The sequence below is a fragment of the Gossypium hirsutum genome, chromosome D09 (assembly GCF_007990345.1).
Source record: "Gossypium hirsutum isolate 1008001.06 chromosome D09, Gossypium_hirsutum_v2.1, whole genome shotgun sequence".
In the NCBI taxonomy this organism is placed as follows: domain Eukaryota; kingdom Viridiplantae; phylum Streptophyta; class Magnoliopsida; order Malvales; family Malvaceae; genus Gossypium; species Gossypium hirsutum.
In genome coordinates, this window is record NC_053445.1 from 51,333,105 (window position 1) to 51,352,855 (window position 19,751).

The 19,751-nt window shown below is 33.5% G+C and overlaps 2 protein-coding genes across 4 annotated transcripts; one reads left to right on the top strand and one right to left on the bottom strand.

Moving 5' to 3' along the window:
* The first annotated feature begins 8,213 nt into the window (after positions 1-8,213).
* LOC121221008 (uncharacterized N-acetyltransferase p20) lies at positions 8,214-10,090 on the top strand. The gene has a single exon (XM_041101305.1). It carries the CDS (start codon positions 9,427-9,429, stop codon positions 9,940-9,942), a length of 516 nt encoding a protein of 171 aa, XP_040957239.1. The 5' UTR covers positions 8,214-9,426; the 3' UTR covers positions 9,943-10,090.
* Positions 10,091-10,434: 344 nt separating this feature from the next.
* On the bottom strand, positions 10,435-15,349 carry LOC107928548 (alanine--glyoxylate aminotransferase 2 homolog 3, mitochondrial). Of its 3 annotated transcripts, XM_016859801.2 has the most exons (11): positions 14,954-15,349; positions 14,263-14,493; positions 13,862-14,032; positions 13,135-13,278; positions 12,839-13,018; positions 12,306-12,531; positions 12,095-12,208; positions 11,920-12,006; positions 11,791-11,830; positions 11,409-11,503; positions 10,435-11,316 (listed from the first exon to the last, which is right to left on the bottom strand). In XM_016859801.2, the coding sequence occupies exons 1-10, from the start codon at positions 15,215-15,217 to the stop codon at positions 11,452-11,454; spliced, it is 1,509 nt and encodes a 502-aa protein (XP_016715290.1). In that variant the 5' UTR covers positions 15,218-15,349; the 3' UTR covers positions 10,435-11,316; positions 11,409-11,451. The 3 variants fall into 3 exon arrangements, with proteins under 3 accessions (XP_016715290.1, XP_016715289.1, XP_016715291.1); XM_016859800.2 differs by having other exon boundaries at positions 10,435-11,503; XM_016859802.2 differs by having other exon boundaries at positions 10,435-11,507; positions 14,954-15,348.
* Positions 15,350-19,751: the final 4,402 nt, after the last annotated feature.

Here is a 19,751-nt window from a genome sequence, read left to right on the forward strand (position 1 = left end):
ATATATACTACAATGCAATTTGACGTTTAAAAAAAGCGCTAAAAGCCTACTAATTTAAGCAATTTCCTTTATATGGTGGATCTTATCCAGTAAGGCTTGGAATGCCCCCATTAACTGAAAGAAACTCCATTGGCGGGAACCGGAACACCCGAACCCGATGATCAGATGACCCGATTCGAATACCGAAACCGCCATTTGCTGCCTCTGCCTAAAATATTGCTAATCTAATAACGGTCAGTCTTATTTAGCATTTTCTTCTTCTTCTTCTTTTTCTTTTCATTGTCTCTTTTCTTTCTCTGTTTCTTTCATGGCAGCTCTTTCGGCTCCTCACTTCTCAATCCACTGCTCAAAGTCTGACTCAGACTATGCTCGTAACCCCATTTGTTTCCCACTAAAGATAAGAGGACCCAGCAGCCATTTCCTCAATAAATTAGTGCTCTCTTCGAGGAGTGTCAACGAAAAGATCTCTAACAACACTTGCTTTGCCAACTCCCCTGTTCCTTCCACTGCCACTCGATCAAAGCATGTTATTCAACCGATTCTTTTCCGTATTGGTTTTTTGTTTCCTTCTCATTGCGTATTTTGGTTTCCTTAAAACTTTGTTTATGTAGGCTAACTTGTGTCTTCCTTCTTATTGCCTTCTGTGATTGAATCAAAAGGGTGAAAAGACACACGATTTCTGTGTTTGTCGGAGATGAAAGTGGAATGATTAATAGGATTGCTGGAGATTTTGCAAGGAGAGGATACAACATCAAGTTCCTTGCAGTTGGTTTAAACAAGGATAAGGCACTTTTTACCATTGTTGTCTCTGGTACTGAAACAGTGCTCCAACAAGTTATAGAGCAATTATGAAAGCTTGTGAATGTTAGGAAGGTACAATGTTACCTCAAACTCTTCATTTCTATGCTTGTCTTTGGCTTTGTAAGCATGTATTATGAATGATTCTCTTCCCCTGAGGTGAGGAATGTGATTTGTTTCACTTTGAACATTTTATTCAATCACTCCTTTTCTGGTATGCATGTCCTGAAGCTGTTATCAATGGAGTTTCAAGTATCTCGATATTGTCCATTAGACTCATAGACTCATCATTTGCCATTCGTTCTTGGATGAGTATGAATGAAGACCAAGTGATTATTTGCGTTGCTTTTCTAAAAAAATGATAGTGATTCATTTTGATTGCTCAAACTAGTTCTTTTAATCTGATGGATAGGTTGAAGATATCTCAAATGAACCCCAGGTTGAACGTGAGCTAATGCTTGTAAAAGTGAAGATGGATCCTAAGTTCAGAGCTGAGGCCAATCCTGCTATGAGCCTATGACGTTGTAGAATGTTAATAATATTCCTTTTAAATTCTATTCTTGTAATGTTTTTCCCCTTTGATTGCCTGCTAACCTTGTCTAGTTTATTAGATCATGTGGTTAGTGGATATCTCAGAACAATTACTGACTATTGAGGTATTGAATAGTAGAAATAACATTCCCATAAAGACCTAGCAATGTTAGAACATGAGCAGGGCTTGATAAAAGTAACTAAAACATAACATTAAAAATAATATGAAAACATATGAATATATAAATGTCACAAAATCTATATAATATGAATTATGATATGACACAATATAAAAATACATGTACATACAAATTGTCAGGTCTAGCATAATGTTAGCATAAGTTAAACGTAAGAAGTGTTCTTTTTTTTTTCTTATGGTTTCCGGGAGAAATTATATGATTTTAATGTGAATAGATTATCTTGTTCGTGCTTTACAATTTTGGGTGCTTGCCAATATATAGGTTTCTGTGGTAGTGAATGTTGACTGAGAATAAAAAACTTCTAGTAGCCACGGTCTAGGACGTGTGACTGGCTAATTAAAGTACATAGGAACCAGTAAAAGAGGCCTTCCCTTCCAGTTTCTGTTTGGAGTGATAACTTACCTTTTAGGAAACTTGGAAACATTCTTTAATTAGCAAATGATTGTTTCTATAGAGAAAGTATTTTTCCTGAAGTTGGTCTAAGTTTATCCATTATGTTTGTGCAGATGCTTATTTTTAGAACCTTTTGAGCAATAATCCATAGGAAAAGATTTTTAAAATGTTGTATTGTAATTGAAAACAAGATTGAACACATGAGATATTTCATAAGTTGGAGGGACTCGGTTGCATTCTGGAAATGTTAACTAATGTGGTGAACTCAGGTAACAGGAGATCCTGGGAAGATGTTAGCTGTGCAAAGAAATTTAAGCAAGTTTGGGATCAAAGAAATTGCTAGAACTGGAAAGGTAACGAGCTTTTCTTTAAGTTACTTGAAGAAAATATTCTACTAGCCACTTAATTAGTCCTCCACCTGTCAACTTTATTTATGAGTTAAAGGTTGTTATGTTTATTCTCTATTTTCTGTTAGATTGCCCTTAGAAGGGAAAAAATGGGCGCATCCGCTCCATTCTGGCCACTTTCAGCAGCTTCATATCCCGATCTTCAAGAAACAGTACCAAATAACGCTCTTGCACGGGCCACAGATAGATCAGTAGTTAGTGACGCTGATGCTTCTGGAGGGGTAAGCATTTCACTAAGCTTTCGATTTGATTTTCTATTGAAATTTTCAAATTGTATTTTCAGTTTCTTTGTATTTGGAAGATGCTGTGCCAAAGATTAGCCTAATGGAGACTATCCATCCATCATGCTTTTGTGACTGTAAGTTCTAAACATGGGTATAAATTCAAACTAGGGCTTGTAGATTGCACCCTATAGGATTCTTACAGAAAGATGTCTCTTTATTTCTGGTTAGTAGAAGTAGTGAGCTGGTTATGTACATTATGAAAGCCTTTTGTTTTTCATTCATGATCCCATGGATTGAAATAATTAATGATTGATGTCTTTGTTCTGTATGATAAGTCTTAAAACTAGACCATAGTTCTATAGTATATGTGTTTCGTTGGTTATGTACACAAAAAAAAACCTATAGTTCAGGTGTTTTCATCAGCTTATGCAGGGAGATGTTTATCCAGTCGAGTCGTTTGATGGTTTTGCGGTCAATCAAGTTCTCGATGCTCATTGGGGTGTTCTCATTGGAGACAATGTAAGAATGCTTATTTCTGGTCGAGTGTCTCTCTATAGCACATGCACGCTTATGCTTCTTAAGTTCTGTTGGCTGTTAAGTATACATGAGCAAGCACCCAGCTTCAAATGCACATCCACCTGTGCCTCTTTACCTAAGTAGAACAAAGCTTTGATGCGGTGCCAGAAGCCCTTTTTTGTTTAGGATGTACCCCAAAAATATCAAAGTTCATGCACTCAATCCTTGAGACTTATCTACTTTTTGACTTGAGTAACCACCTAGTTTGTCGCCGTATTTCTTCTTTCAAGATTACATACAACTTCTTGAAAAAATAATCTTCTAAATTGAATATTTTGTATATATGAAGCAATCTTCCAAAAACCATCACAATTACTCCTCTCTATACAACATTTTAGAGTCCATTTCAACTATGATTGAACCACCAGTGTTGAATCTATTTGAACTTTCTTTGCAATTCCATCATCTAGATTAGATGAGTCATTCCTTATTATGACACCTATACTAGCAGAATTTCCTTCTTCATAGGCGCCATCATAATTAATCTTATACCATCCCTCATTAGTTTAGTTCACCATTGTTCCTCCACCTTAGTTCTACTCAATTCACCATCCTTGCTTTCCACAAGTTCAAACACCAAATTCCTAATTCTGGCCACACAATATCTAAATTTTCATATCATCCAGCATGTAACTGCCATATAAATCCCAACCATGTCCATCTTCATTTTATTACCCTTACACCCATCAAGGATCATCACCATCCATTCATTCAATGTGATAACAACATTTTCATCAATATTGATGTCCAACTTTCCACCAAACACTCACACATAGGAAGGAAATGCATTCAACCATTTGAATTTAGGGGTGGGACATAATGCATCCCTATTCATAATGGCAGAGTTAGGATATTAATCTCGGGAGAGTCAAGTTAAAATTAGACGTGCTATGTAATTTTTTTTCCCTATAACACATGTAATGTATATTAATTAAGTTACAAAAAATTAGATAAAAATTTTGTTCCACATTATATTTTCAAAATATATAATCTCCACAACTTGCAAGTGGAGATGACTGCAAGGAGAAGAAACAAGGAAACTAGTGTGAGAGTCGAAAGTGGAGACGGCTGTTTTCATATTCTAATTTTTACTCTCTAAATTTGAATTTTTCAAGAAAATTTTTACTTTATTTTTATCAAGAATAATTCTTTTAATATTATAAAAATATTAGAGGAGTCTACTTCTATATTTTGGAGGTTCATAGTATTATATAAAAGAAGAAAATGAAAAATCTTAAACTTCGAAGGCATCATGCCCCTGAATTTCTTGCTTTGCCACTGCCTATTCATTAAATCCTCTCTAAATGAAAACTCTCACTCATATAGGCTCCACAACCATTTTCATACCTTTCTATCCATAAGATATGAGGTTGAAGCACTACTGGTACATTCTCCTTTTTTCTCCTATCCTTCAAAGTATGATAACCAGTTCTCTCCCTAAGCTAAATAATTAATATATTTTATTTTAAGATAGTAATTTAAGTTATTTAATTTTAAAATAAGAATAACATTTGATAAAAATACTTTTATAATAATTATTTTTTATTTTTAAATACTTTTCAATTGAATTGATTTGCGATTCACTTATCACAAGAAGTCAAATGTGACTTTACATGAAATGAAAAAGTTGAGATAATGAAAATTTAAAACTCAGATTGATGGATAACATAAACCCAATCAAACTCGTATATAAATAATAAAATCGATTTTGATAATTAATAATCAACATAATATAAAATTTAAGATAATATATATATATGGGTTAATATTTTGTACACTGATAGAGTATTTTTTTTATTCTAAAATATTTTTCTTTGTTTAAAATATTTTACTATACTCCTTTAGCACTGTGTACTAAATATTTTCTCTTTATATATTCGTATAACATTTTGAAAAATTATTTAACATACCACTGTAAAATTTTTTTAAATTTCAAGTTAAGAGTTTGACAAATATATTATAAAATATAAATAAAAAATAAATTATATAAATAAACGCGACAATTATCACACCCTCAATTCACTTATAAAATCTAAAAATTTTACTGTGTATTAAATGATTGTCCTATATTATATTATAATGTAAGTTGATATGATGTATCATATTTTATTTCGGTTGAAAAAGGAAAATGCATTTCTAATTACTCTTGGATCGAACTCTCGAAAGAGTGTCGACATTTCTCGAACAAAATCCATTTAACTGGACGTACGGACGGTTTAAATTTCGCCGCCACATCTACAAATGAACCCATTATGTCCTCATATACTTTTAGGTACCAGCCTTTCTTACATCCCATCTCAAATTACTTTTCTACCCCCATCCCATTTTCCCCTCAGCAAACTAACATTACATTTTAACCGTGTGGGCATCCAATATGTGCACATTGCAATTTCAATATATACATCAAAAATTGAATTTCAAAATATTTTTTTAAGAAAATGCATGGCTGATTTATTAGTTTCATCTCATAATTTTCTTTTATAACGATTGAGATAAGAGTTTTATTTTTAATATAAAAATTATTCAAAAATCTAATTCAAAATTGCTATATTATAAAATTTCAACATTTTACTTAAGATTTAACATTTCTCCTGTGATTGAAGAGAAATAATTTTTAAAATTTTGGACTTTTTGATACAATACTTAAAATTATTTATAGACCCTCCCCAATTCTTAAATAGAAAAAGAATATGCTTTTGCGCATTCAAACTCACTCTTGTACTCATAATAAAACCAATTTGAGCTAACTCAATCCGTAGCATTTTGGACATTAAAAATAAGAAATTTATTGTTTGAAATATTAATATCAGCAAATAAAGTAACTATATATTTCAGTTATAAATTAAATAATTTTCCCTATTATACTTGAGGGGGACCTACACTGCCTTTTTAAACAGATTATTAATGTATTAATATATTTTTATATCTATTAATAAGTAATAATATATATTTAAAATTTAATTAGATTTTAACACATCCATTGAGTATAAAATACAATTATGTAATAAATATATTAATATAAATAATAATAATAAGATTTGTTGAATGATAAAATATAAATGTATTTTTTTAAAAAAATTATAAAGATTTAGGCTTAAATTTTATTATGTACATTTATATTATAAAAATATAATATAAAATAAAATAAAATAAACACTTTCAAAACAATATAATTTATTTTATGAAATAAAACATATTTTCATCCCTATCTGAGTTTAATAGGAGAGATAAAAGGAAATTTTCATATACATTAATAGAGAATTAAGCTTAGCAAGATGGGGGGTAAACTAGTAATTGCAAAAGAAACCAGGTTTTGTTAAGAAATAATAAAATGAAGCTGACATCAAAATATCATCATTAAACTATTATCTTTATTTATTTATTGTGAAAGAAATAATGATCTGTATTCACACACACATATATAAGAATGTATTTTCCCTCATCCCAAGATCCAACAAATGCCTAGATTTGAGCACACCATTTCTATAGTGATGGGTTTTATGCTAAGAAAGAGCTTGAGCTGCTTGCAAGAGCTTTCGTGTTTGTTCATGGATTTAGCTTCAATTCTAATGTCAGCTGTTAGATTCTCAAGCTTGCAGCTGTCTCGCCATCGTCAACCTTCTGCAAATCATCATCATCACTACAGGAGATACCATCATCCTATGTCTCCAATGGCTGTTCCAACATGAAATTATCATTTATTTATTGTCTTTCTTTTTTCTTTTTTGTTTGGCTGCATTTGAAGTTCATCATCCATGGTTTTTTCTGTCCCTCTCTGGTTAGTATTATTTATCACCTTTTTTTTTTCAATAATATTATTCTCCGTTTGTATTTTTTTTTAATTGTGATATTTATAGAGGTTGAAATTTAGATGAGTTATATGCATGATTCTTTATGCATTATAGTTTTTCCTTTTTTCCCTCCTAATTTTATCTGATTAACTATCTATTATTTTAGATTATTTAATTCATACAATTCTAGGCAACAATTATTTACTTTACATTTTCTCAAATATATTATTTCAGAATTTGAAATTATAATGAATCAATTTTTAAATTTAAAATCAAAATTCTTAAAATTTAAATTCCTCGATAATTGTGAAATAAAAATGTATTTAGTTAAAATTTTTTTTTTTTGAAAAGGATAGATTAATCAAAAAGAATTTCAAGACAAAAGAAAATCAATAGAGATTTATAATAGTTTGTAATGGTAATGATAATTTCTAATGGTTATACTTCGAAATTATCATATCTAATTTTGAGGTCTTTTTACATAATCACGATGTTAATTGTAGGAGAGTGAATATAAAATGAAGATCGATCCTTCTGCCTAATTAATTGAGGTTAGTACGTTTAATATTGTGTCTCAAAACCCTTTGTTTATCTTATCCTTCGACTCATGATCAATATTATTTTTGCAAATTGAGAATGGCACATTGCTAACTAATTTATCTAACGAAATTTGAGCTTTACTATTTTATTTGATTTTGATATATATTTTCTCTAGGTATAATAAAGTGCAAAACTATTTTAAATCTTGAAAATTTCAATCTTCAAACTAAAAGTGTTTTTTCTCTTCATTTATCTTCCTAGAAAAGGAAATGCAAGTGATAAGTTAGGGATGGAAAATTTTAAATCATAATAATTTGATAAGTGAATTTAGAGCATTTACTATTTAGAATAAGATAATATTACAAATATTTGATACTTGGATGATGTATTTTTTTATGCATTGTGTTGGAGATTGACCCGATTAAGTAAGGAATAAGTAAAAATAGCAAAAGAGATTGAGAAATTGAACACACAAATTTAATGACAAAAGAACCACGGGCAAAGATAATTTTACTATAATGACAAAAGAAACGAAGAGTACAAAAATATGGAGATAAAAACTAAACCCCGAAAACCTGAAAATAAAGAACCCTCACAATGTAAACACAAAATTCTCTAAATGTGCTATGAGTTCTAATATCTAATGGGTGTATTTTCTAAAGTTGTAAAAAAAGCCTATTCATAGACTAAATTCATATGTCAAATAATAATAAAATAATCTAAACTAATCAGTGTTTAATTGAAACAAATAAATAGAGTTTAACTAGAAGATTATTTTTCAAATTTAACTGAAATAGGAGTCATACTTAACACATTGCTTAATATTTGATGTATCAATTATATATAAAGCAGAATGAGTTAAATTTTTACTTGTTCTAATCCGTTCAATGTTTTATCGTTGTATTCTGAACCGATTTACTCTTAAGCCTTATCACTTATAATTATAAAGCAATCTCTTAAAATGGATTTATTTTATACACAAACAAAGAATAGAAACAAATAAAATGTAGTTGATCTTGCAAACATACATATGCGTATATAGTTTTTGAGTTTGCAATTAAAAGTATATGTTTGCACTTACAATTGAATGATTTGCTCACTGCTTCACCTTCGACCAGTTAGTGTTGCATTCCAAAAACTCCGTTTGATCTTTTCTCACAAGGTGACATTATTCATGCTTATGTTTCCTTTGAGAACAACATTTCTATATGCAGAAAATGTTGCACACACGTTAGTTAATTAAACAATAATGTAAAATATTTATTTAAATCATAAGATTGAACTAAAATAATATAGATATATAATATGAAAAATACATAAATAAAGACTGGATCGAAATATAAATATTATACTCATAAGTAGGTAGGAAAAATGAAGCAAATACTATTCGTGAATTGAGAAGTTTAAATTTGTAGGCCTAGAAAGGCCTGACTAGTCTAGACATTTCGCATCGCCCACGTGCGCCCTCAACCCTAGCGGGTTTTGAATTTGCACACTCTTGCGCACGAGGAAAAACATTAGTTTAGTCATTTAACAATTGCCAAGTTGATTCATATATATAAACATATTCCATACTTTGATATCTAATCAATATGGGACTAAACTTTCCATTTTCCTCAACATAATTCATAAGTGGCTTACTTTGAGCATCATCTTTTTATTCATCACTCAATTATTTTGAGCATCTCAGATATAAAATTATAATTTTATGATTCAAATCTTCACATATAATAATAAATGCCTCAAAATTTTTATTTTTTTTTTCAACACTAAAAATAAATTAAATGATTTTGATTTTAAAAATAATGTAGGTATAGACCAAGTTGGTCTTTCAATTCTTTACGCAATCAATCGTTTGACAATTGGAATTAATCAATCGATTCATTATGAAGCAAAATAATTGACAAAGTTCAAAGGGATTTTTTTTTTCAATCCTCGCTAAGACCTCCTTTTAACCATTGTATAAATGGACCCATCAAGAATCTCCCTCCGTCGATTCCACCTCCCCGACGTCGACGACTTCCTAAAATGGGCAAGCGACGACAAAGTTACTCGTTATCTCAGATGGAACACCATCACTTCCAGGGAAGAGGCCTTGTCGTATCTCCAGAAAGTTGCTATACCCCAAACTTATCGTCGCTCCATTTGTTTAGACGATCGTTCCATCGGATACGTTTCGATCAAGCCAGGATCCGGCAATGATAAAAGCAGAGCTCGCCTTGGGTATGCAGTGAGTGCAGGGTACCGGGGACAAGGGATTGCTACAGCTGCGTTGAAGATGGCGGTTGCTAATGCCTTCACAGAGTTCCAAGGCCTAGTAAGGGTTGAAGCTTTGGTAGAGGTAGAAAATATAGGGTCTCAAAGGGTGTTGGAGAAGGTTGGGTTCTTGAAAGAAGGCCTGCTAAGGAAGTATGGGTTTTGTAAAGGTGAAATCAGAGACATGATTGTCTATAGCTTCTTATCCACAGATATGATCAAGTGATGTTTATAGGCTTTCATAATTTTTGTGTTTTTTTTTATATTATCATATTTCGTATCATGTTTTATTTAATTTTTTCAAATCATATTTATTAAATCTCCAAACCTATTTGAGTTTGGGAAAAAATCGAATATGATTTAATTATTAAAAAGTTATGTTCAAGCTCCCACTTGTTTTTAATGGCATGTCGTAATTTGATTTATTATGCACTATCAGGCAGTGTTCGATGATATCTTTGAGTTAAAGCACAACATAGCTTACTCGCCGCCTATGACTCCAAGGTGTTTGTTAAGATGTTTGTTAAAATGCTTGTGAGAAACCGTCTACCTTGTTCTGGCCCATTTTTAGTTTAGCATTTTTGTTTACGGCCCATTTGATTTTTAATTTATCAATTAAGTCTGTTATTATTGTTATATCGAGTGGTACAACTGCAGCTCATTTGTTTTTTTTTTTTTTAATTTATTGATGTACCTAGAACACCTGAACTCCCATAAGTAGTTTAGGTGCTGCTTTATCATTCTTATGCTATCAATGATGATTAAATCGAGTGTTACGCTCACAAGCTCTCTCTCTTTTCCCGATGAGTCTTCCATTACAAGGAAACAAGAAGCCGCAAACATTTTTTTTATTATTATCTAATTTGTATAAGATAAAAAAAAAACCATATTTGCCGTAGAAACCTAAGAAGTGATCGGAATCTGTTGATTTTACTCTTCGATGTTGTCGATGGCGGGGCTAAGATGGGCTAAGGGTTCTGGAGATTTTAGAAACGATTTATAGCAGATAATAAGGAAGAAGAAGAATAAATGGTTGAAGTTGCTGGTGGTGAGGGAACTCGACGGCGATTGCCGCCATGGATGCAAGGTAAAGCAAGTACACCTAGCAGCGACCGGGATAAGAGTGATAAAGTCCAAGAGGTTGGAGATGAATTTATCTCTGGAAATTTTAAGCCCAGAAAACAGTCTAAAAAAGCTTCCGAGCCTATTGAAAAAGGTGAAACCAAGAGGAGGAAAAGGAAAATTTGTCAACAAGACGCACCATGTGATAGTGAAACTGCTTCCCCGGTGAAAATGAGTATTGGTCTTCGGGAAAAACAAGTTCAGGAACCTTCTCATCGGCAAAGAAACAAAACAAATGTTAGATTGAGAAGCGGAAAAGATAGTAAAACCCCATCTCCGGTTGAGGATGATGAGGAAGAACTGAGTCCAGAAGATTTGTTGAGCATCGCTAAAGAGTACGTCAAAGCTGATAAAGACATAGGGCTGCAAGAGCTATCAACTGGGGATTGTGAATTTGGAAAGCAATTATCAACTATAGCCTCTCCCAAAGCCAAGTGAGAAAGTTCTCTTATTGCCATTGATGGTAACCGAAAATCGCCTGTTGATGAAACAACTTATGATTTAACTGAAAGTCCGAAAGATGACAAACATTTGATCAATGCCACCAGAACAAGGTAGACGGTTTCTCACAAGCATTTTAACAAACACCTTGCAGTCATAGGCGGCGAGTAAGCTATGTTGTGCTTAACTCAAACATATCATGGAACACCTGAAGGTCATTCTTACTGCCTGATATGCACGATAGATGCATCAAATGTTAATTTAATAATTATTGATAGAAAAGTTGCATAAATGATTTTAAGTAAAAAAAAATGTAAAAGATAAAAATAGGAGTGATGGTTGTTTTCACCGAAATAAGCATTAAAAAATAAAAGGGTATCCAAACAGCAAAGTCTATTAACCTTATAGAAGCAGAAATCTATATGTGCATAAATGGATCAACTTGTGATATAATCACAATTACATAACATATCTTTGTCTACATTTAAGACTTGAGGGAAGCTTTACTCACATCTTGCCCATGGTGTAATCCATTGCATCTACTAGGAAATCTGCAACAAGAAATCATGAATGAACAGATAAATGAATCTTGTCACTATCATGATAAAAGAAAACATTCAAGTTAGGAGGATCAACTGACCTGCATCTTCTTTAGTAAAGCAGAGCGGAGGGGTCATTCTGAACACATTTCCATAAAATCCCCCTTTTCCGACCAATACTCCGATTTCTATGATACGAAAATAGGGTTCATTAGTGACATATGAAGTGAGTATATTCCATGCCTGGACAAATGTGGGGATTGGAAGTAACCTAACCTTTCAGCTGTTCCATTATATGAAGAGTTTCAAGCTTTGCAGGAGTCTTGAGCTTGTGATCAGTGACAAGTTCAACTCCAAGCATCAATCCTCTTCCTCTAACATCCCCAATAACTGCAAACATCCATACATAGCACAATCAGCAATGCAAGTTATGAGAGGATGTCAAATGTACAATAAACAGGAGGAAGGACCGACAAAGTATGCTTACGATCATATTTATCTTTTAATGCAGTTAGCCTCTCCTTCAAATGAGATCCCACAACATGTGCATTCTCCTGAAGCTTTTCTTTTTCGATCACTTTCAGGACAGCTAACCCTGCAGCAGTACATACAGGATTCCCACCAAAGGTATTGAAGTAACTTCTGCGGGTCAAGACCTCTGCAATTTCAGGGGTGGTTACCACGGCACCGAGAGGGATGCCATTTCCAATGCCCTGTCCATGTAATTAAAGAAACATGTCTAACGCACAAAAGCTAGCTGCAACTGAATGAATAAGCCGTGTGTAGATCAGATTCTTAAGACAAGGCTAACCTGTAGTGTATGATGCTAATTACCTACTCTCTAACTCTTGAAGTGAAAATAGGTGATAGTGAGGGTTTGAATTTTTATCTCAATCATCATTCAATATGTTGTACTAAAATGTTAGCAACAGCAACGCATGTGATTTTATATATATTATACCATGTACTCCTTGAGCAATCAAATTGAGAAAATGCTACCATCATAGTAAGCAAATTAACCTTTGCCATTGTTACTATATCGGGAACAACTCCATGGTTCTCAAATCCCCAGAAATGGCTCCCTGTGCGAGCAAACCCAGCCTGAACCTCATCAGCTATGCAAAGACCTCCAGCTTTCTTTATGGTGCTATAAACAGCAGGCATGTAACCTGGGGCCAATTCTATAATTCCACCAACACCCTGTCAATGAAAACATAAAAGGAATGTTTAGGTGATGCTGTCTTCACAATGACGTCATGAGAAGTTGATAAAAAGGACATGAAAGATTGAAGGAGAAAATGAATATTGGTGATTACCTGTATGGCTTCAGAAATGAAACCAGCGATGTTCCCAGAAGTTCCAAACTGAATAAGATCTTGAACATCTTTTGCATATTTCTCCCCTTCAGAACCAAATACACCTCGGTATGGATCTGGGTTTATGGCATGATGAACTCCACTCTGATGAAGATGCTTATGAGCTAGGCATAATTATGCTTAATCATGCGATGCAATGGTACATATTTTTTACACACACAACTTTGGGTAAATCCATTTACATCAAGTTCGCTGAAAAGTTTAAACAGAGAGTAGATTGTTTCCACGCAATTGAGATATCCTCTTCAGTGAATTTGTTTTCTCCGTTATCCTTTATTAATAGATTGAAATTAATTTAAACCAAAATGAAAAAGAAGCATGCCTTTAACTCTTTATATTCTATCCACAAAGATTAATACTTATATTGTTTTAGCATTTCAGGTGCTCAGTAAATGCTCTCCTCAAAACATGAGAACAATAATGGACAAGTTAAGTTTCTTTAGTAACTAAGGCAACATTGGATGCAATTTGATTTACAATGTTCACGCCATAGCAAAATAATGTTGGGTCACAAACCAATAATAAGATAAGATCCACATAACATCAGAAGGTCATAATCATCACCTATGTACCTTAGTCGTTTCATGTTAAACTATTCAATACTTAAATGATGTACAAGACACGAATATGGCAGCATGAAAATTTCAAGAATATACAATAGAAATACCTGGATAACATTGAACTTCCAGTTACTTTGGGCAGTGGCTCCCATAGTTCCTGCTGCATTCCCATGATACGCGTTCCTCAATGATATTATGTCATGGCATCCAGTATATAATCTCGCTATCATCATTGCTAACTCGTTTGCTTCTGTCCCTGAATTTGTAAAGAATACAACCTGCACGGCCACGTAAAACAGAAACACAAATTAATATGCAAAAAGAAGAAGATAGAGAGATCAATTTAAATCCAAAATGTAAATCACAATTATTATGATAAAAGGCAAAGAAAAATGAAACATCCCCAATATCATGTAAATACCCGAACTTAATAGAAAATTAATCTTCAGAGAGAGCTGTTTGAACTATATGGCCAGAGATCGGATAGATAGAGAGAGTAATGAATGACCTTGAGATTGCCGGGTAACTTATTGGCAAGGGCCTCAGCGAAATCAGCGATGGCATTGTTGAGGTAAAGGATGGTGGAGTGTTGTAAGCGCTTGGTTTGGTTGACGATTGCGTCGACCACATCAGGATGACAGTGGCCGCAACTCAACGTAGCAATCCCTCCAAATGCGTCTAGGTACCTTCGTCCGTTCTCATCGAACAAATACTGCATCCTCCCATCCACTACGTTCAACTACCCAAAAAAAATTAAATAAATGAAAAACAATCAGCCAGATTTACTTCCTAAAATCCAATGAATCTATGAAGCAGCCAAACAGATCAGTGCATAATTTTTAGTAATTTCTTCTTATTCGTCTTTTTTGCCTTGTTATATCTTTAATTGATAAAAGTTTTACATTAAAATAAATGAAAAACGTGATTTGAAAAGGATAAACACGTCACTATCGATTCGAAAGAGCAGTTCAATTCTACTCAAAGAGAGAGAGAGAGAGAGAGAGAGAGAGAGAGAGAGAGAGAGAGAGAGAGAGAGAGAGAGAGAGGAGAGTTCAATGATTTACGCTACACTTAAATAGTATTAGTATATCCAATGTCAAGTTTATTGTTTCTGAATTTTTATTTAAAAGAAGAGTGAATTGAGTTTCTTTTGAATCTGAAATTAAACTCGATGGATGGCGTGTTAAAATAAAACTCACGGGTTTCTGGTAAAAATAAAACATGGAAGGGCTGAGATACTCCTTGCGTTTGGAAAGGATGTCGACGGCGGAAGGACCGGTGTAAGGAGGCGGAGAGTAATCAAAGGGAGGCAATTTAGGAACGGAATCGACATTGTTTTTATCAAGCTCAGCTTTGTGAGCCACCAGAGAGAAGCAGCGTGGGCGACCAAATTGCCCCCGTCGCAGAGAACATTTAGTTTCCGAAAACACCCTCCTCCATGAACTAATAAAACCGTGCACCATTATTTTTTTGGATCTCTTTCTGGTTTTTATTTTCTGGAAAGAGAAGAGAAGAGAAGTTCCTAAAATATAGGACTGTGTTTGGTGGCGGTATGCAATGTTAAAAGAGAGAAACGAGGAAGATGGTGTTTTTATGGAAGGAAAGAATTGAGAGGGAAAACAGTTTAATAGGCAAGGGCGAGTGTCTGCTGACGTGTACTTATTGTTCCGTTAGTTTGTCAAATCAAAATGCCTCTTCTTTTACCATGAAATTACATTTCTTTCCTTGGCTTAATATTAGCCGTCCGCTTAAATAATGCCACGTGTTTGGAGAACATAAAAGGGCAATTTATCAAAAAAAACCTTTTTTTTTTAATTTACCGAAATGGGCTCTTTATGTAATTATTTACCGGAATGGTCCGTTTTCCGCAAAATCGCGTCCACGTCAGCGCGATGTCAGGGTATGCGCCAGAAAATCGTGTCCATGTCAGCGCGATTTGCTGACGTGGACACAAATCGCGCCCCCTAGGACGTGATTTGCTGACGTGGCATGAACAATTTATGTTTTTTAACTTGGAAAACTTTGAAAGGCCTTAACTTTTTGCTCGGTTGTACGATTGAGACGAATTTTTTTTATTTCGAATAACTTTTCGACATCTACGCGCTGAATCAATTAACAAGTACAATTTTTTTTGAATCAATTAACTCTTCAATATTACATCAATAGCAACAAGTACAAAAAAGATTCAAAATTGTTACCAACAAGATTTAAACCAAAGTTCTAAGGGAAAAGAGCAAGCATCTTAACCAACTAAGCTAAACTAATTAATTGGCATATTATAAAAATAATGTTATTATCTTAATTATATTACTTACGTTCTAACGATTTATCGGACCTATTCCATACACGTGTCAAATCAAAAAAAATAATACAACAATTCTGTAAAAAAAATCCGGTGTTTACTTCAAATAAATAAGGAAAATAATGATTTGAATGTTTCAAAATTCAATTTTAAACTGAAAAAATTAAAATTTAGGGGCAAAAAAGGATATTTTTCGAAGAAAACTGCGGCAAACCGCCTTCGCCTGTTTGTCAGCGCGTAGATCTCGAAATTTTATTTGTAATAAAAAATTAGTCTCAATCGGACAACCAAGCGAAAAGTTATGGCCTTTCAAAGTTTTCCAAGCTAAAAAACATAAACTGTTCATGCCACGTCAGCAAATCGCGTCCTAGGGGGCGCGATTTGTGTCCACATCAGCAAATCGCCCTGACGTGGACGCGATTTCCTGGCGCGTACCCTGACATCGCGCTGACGTAGACGCGATTTCGCGGAAAATGGACCATTCCGATAAATAATTACATAAAAGGCCCATTTCGATAAATTTTGAAAAAGAAGGGCTTTTTTTAATAATTTGCCCAACATAAAAACCATTTTAGAATCGTACGGATGGTTGAGAATTGAGATGATCAGGTGACATCGGTTTATATCGGGTCAATTAAAAATTTTAAAAAATGGGTTGAATTGGTTTATATTAATTTTTGGCCTAATCAGATTAATATTAATTTTTGGATTAATACCTTAATCAATCGACTTGATTCACGTTAAAATTTATTGACTAATCCTCCTAGTATTTATAATTGTTATTTTCAACAAGGTCCTCTTTACGATTTGAAATTAATAATTTATTCAAATTTGAAGTAAAAAAAGGAAAATAAGTCATTGGTCAAATTATGTTTTCTATTCTTATATTATATTTAATTTAAATATTTAATATTATAATAATATTATTATTAATGTTATGCTCTATCAAAATCAGTACTAATGTTTATCTTTATAGATTTATTTTTCATTAATTTATCGTTTAATAAAAATCCAATTCAATCTCATAATTTGGACTTTTTCTTTCAAAACCACACTAGTTGATTAACAATTTTTTTTAATGGTGTTAGTGATTTGAGCTAAGGCATAATATTAGGGAAAAATATTTAGTACATTGTCAATTGAGTTTTTAGACTTTATAAACAAGGTTAGACAGTTGATAAGTGTCATATAGGAATATAGTAAAATATTTTTAAAAAAAGAAACGTAACAATTTTTTAAAATTACTTGTGAAATAATAAAAATATTTTGCCAGTATATCAAATACTAACCCTAATATCAATAATATTAAATAGTCAAATTATATCAAATTGAATTATATAGACTAAATCCTCAATATAGAAACAAAAACAAAAATAAAACTTAATTTTGCTTGGGTTCATTCACTTTAGATACATAAAAATAATCTAAATTCAGAAATTGCCATTATTGCAATGCAATTAAATTAATATCAAGGTAGTATTTGGAAAGCCACCTATTAATTAAATTGGTGTAATTGAAATATTGTAATTGATTGGTCCATCAATTTGAGTGTAATTAAAGCATCCCAATTATACTTTACAATTTTTAGAGGGATGGTGAGAATTGGAGTAATGACAAGGTAAATTATACTAGAATCTAATTTTTAAAAAATTATTTTTATACAAGTTATAAAAATTATATTATAAGTATGAATATGTATGAGTGTTTGGGATGGTTATAAAAAAATTTTCTTATATTATAAATCCTAAAAATATATTATAATTTTTTTTATATTTTATAAAGGTATAACAAAAAAGTTATATTATTTAAATCCTAAAAAATTCTAAAGTTATGGTCAAAAAATTTATTATAAAAATAATTTACATGTTACAAAAGTTTTATAATATATTTATATATAAAAAATTATGACCAAGTGTCACGGGCCGTAGTTTAAAGCCCGTGACAATCGCACCAAATGCATCCAATGGAGGTCTATTGTTTAGATGGGGATCAGTTGGCCAGCAAGAACTGGCCCGATTCAAAAAGCTGTTGGAGAAGCCTATCAGATTGAAGCCAACCCCGATAATGAAGATATGACAACTTAGGCTAATTTGGTAACTAATCTTAGAAGATTGAGGGAATCATATCTTGTAAAGATTAGATTAGATTTGATATGACATATCTTGTAAATCCCTAAAATCAAGAGATATGGTTAATCTCGTTCGTCGATGTAAACGTATCTTAACCGTCGGTTTTGGGGGAGCTCAACTATTAATAGAGAGCCTCCCCCTCATTTGTACTCACTCCATTCATTGTTTCATTATTCTTTGTGAATAAGAGAATATTGAGAGCATTTACTCAAACACTTTGTGTGTGCTCTTTTTGTTGTTATTTGTTGTTTGAGCGAGGGAAAAGCCGAAGTCAAGAGGGCAAAGAAAAGTAAAAAAAGCAAGTATAGTGCTTCTTGTGTCATGGTCCGCATAGGTTACGGAAGTGTTCGATGAAGTCTGTCATTGAAGAGAACGATGGAGCAGACAAAGAGCCCAAGAAGCTTGGTTCGAGCAAGGGAAAAGCTGAAGCTAAGAGGGCAAAGAGGAGCAAAAAAAGGTGAGCAAAGTGCTTTTCGTGCCGTGGTCCGCATGAGTTGCGGAACTGTCCGCATGAGTTGCAGAGCTGTCTAAAGTAAGCCGAGGAAGAGGTGAGTTTGTCATCGGACTTAGAAGGAAAATTTGCGATGAAAAAAGTGGAGCTGGGACAAATGAGGCTCAAATTGAGTGAAGCGTCAGAGTTGGCCGAGTCATCGATAGGGCTTCCACCTATGAGAGAGGTAGGTGGTGCATTGGACTTCAAGGGAAAAGAAATGATGCAAGTGTGACAGTTGACTCGAGTAAATGCAAAGGTACATTCCGAACACTTTGATAATGAGTTGCATTCTAACTTGTTGACTTGGCAAGAACGTAGGGGCCATTTAGAAGTTCTTGAGCAAAGAGGCCGAGAGACTGTAGGCAAAGTGAAGCCAAGTGTTGTGAATCAAGAGGATTCTGTTCGAGTGAAGTTAGAATGTGGGTAAGAGAGTGACATAACTTCTTGTCATCGAGATGTACAAATGAGTAGGACGGTTCGAGTTAAGTAGTGACGTAAGCCAAGGCAAAAGTCCCGAAGGAAGGAAAAAGCTAAGGCGTCGAGATGAGACCGAGGCGAATCAAGTCAGTGCCATTCGAAAGTCACAACGAGGGCGTTGCGAGAATGGGTGGGGGAGAATGTCACAGGCCACAGTTCAAAGCCCGTGACCATCGCACCAAATGCATCCAATAGAGGTCTATTATTTAGATGGGGATCATTTGGCCCGCAAGAACTGGCTCGATTCAAGAAGCTGTTAGAGAAGCCTGTCAGATTGAAGCCTGGTTGGCCCGATAATGAAGATATGGCAACCAATGGAGGTCTATTGTTTAGATGGGAATCATTTGGCCCGCAAGAACTGGCCTGATTCAAGAAGCTATTGGAGAAGCCTGTCAAATTGAAGCCTGGTTGGCCCGATAATGAAGATATGACAACTTAAGCTAATTTGGTAACTAATCTTAGAAGATTGAGGGAATCATATCTTGTAAAGATTAGATTAGATTTGATATGACATATCTTGTAAATCCCTAAAATCAAGAGATATGGTTAATCTCGTCCGTCGATGTAAACGCATCTTGACCGCCGGTTTTAGGGGA

Excerpts from the sequence above, each read along its gene's own strand:
- LOC121221008 (XM_041101305.1), top strand. The coding sequence starts at position 9,427 with ATGGACCCATCAAGAATCTCCCTCCGTCGATTCCACCTCCCCGACGTC.
- LOC107928548 (XM_016859801.2), bottom strand. The coding sequence starts at position 15,217 with ATGGTGCACGGTTTTATTAGTTCATGGAGGAGGGTGTTTTCGGAAACT. Across the intron at positions 12,209-12,305 it reads ATTAAAAGATAAATATGATC|TTATTGGGGATGTTAGAGGA; the intron begins GTAAGCATACTT and ends GGATGTTTGCAG. Across the intron at positions 11,831-11,919 it reads CTTTACTAAAGAAGATGCAG|ATTTCCTAGTAGATGCAATG; the intron begins GTCAGTTGATCC and ends TTCTTGTTGCAG.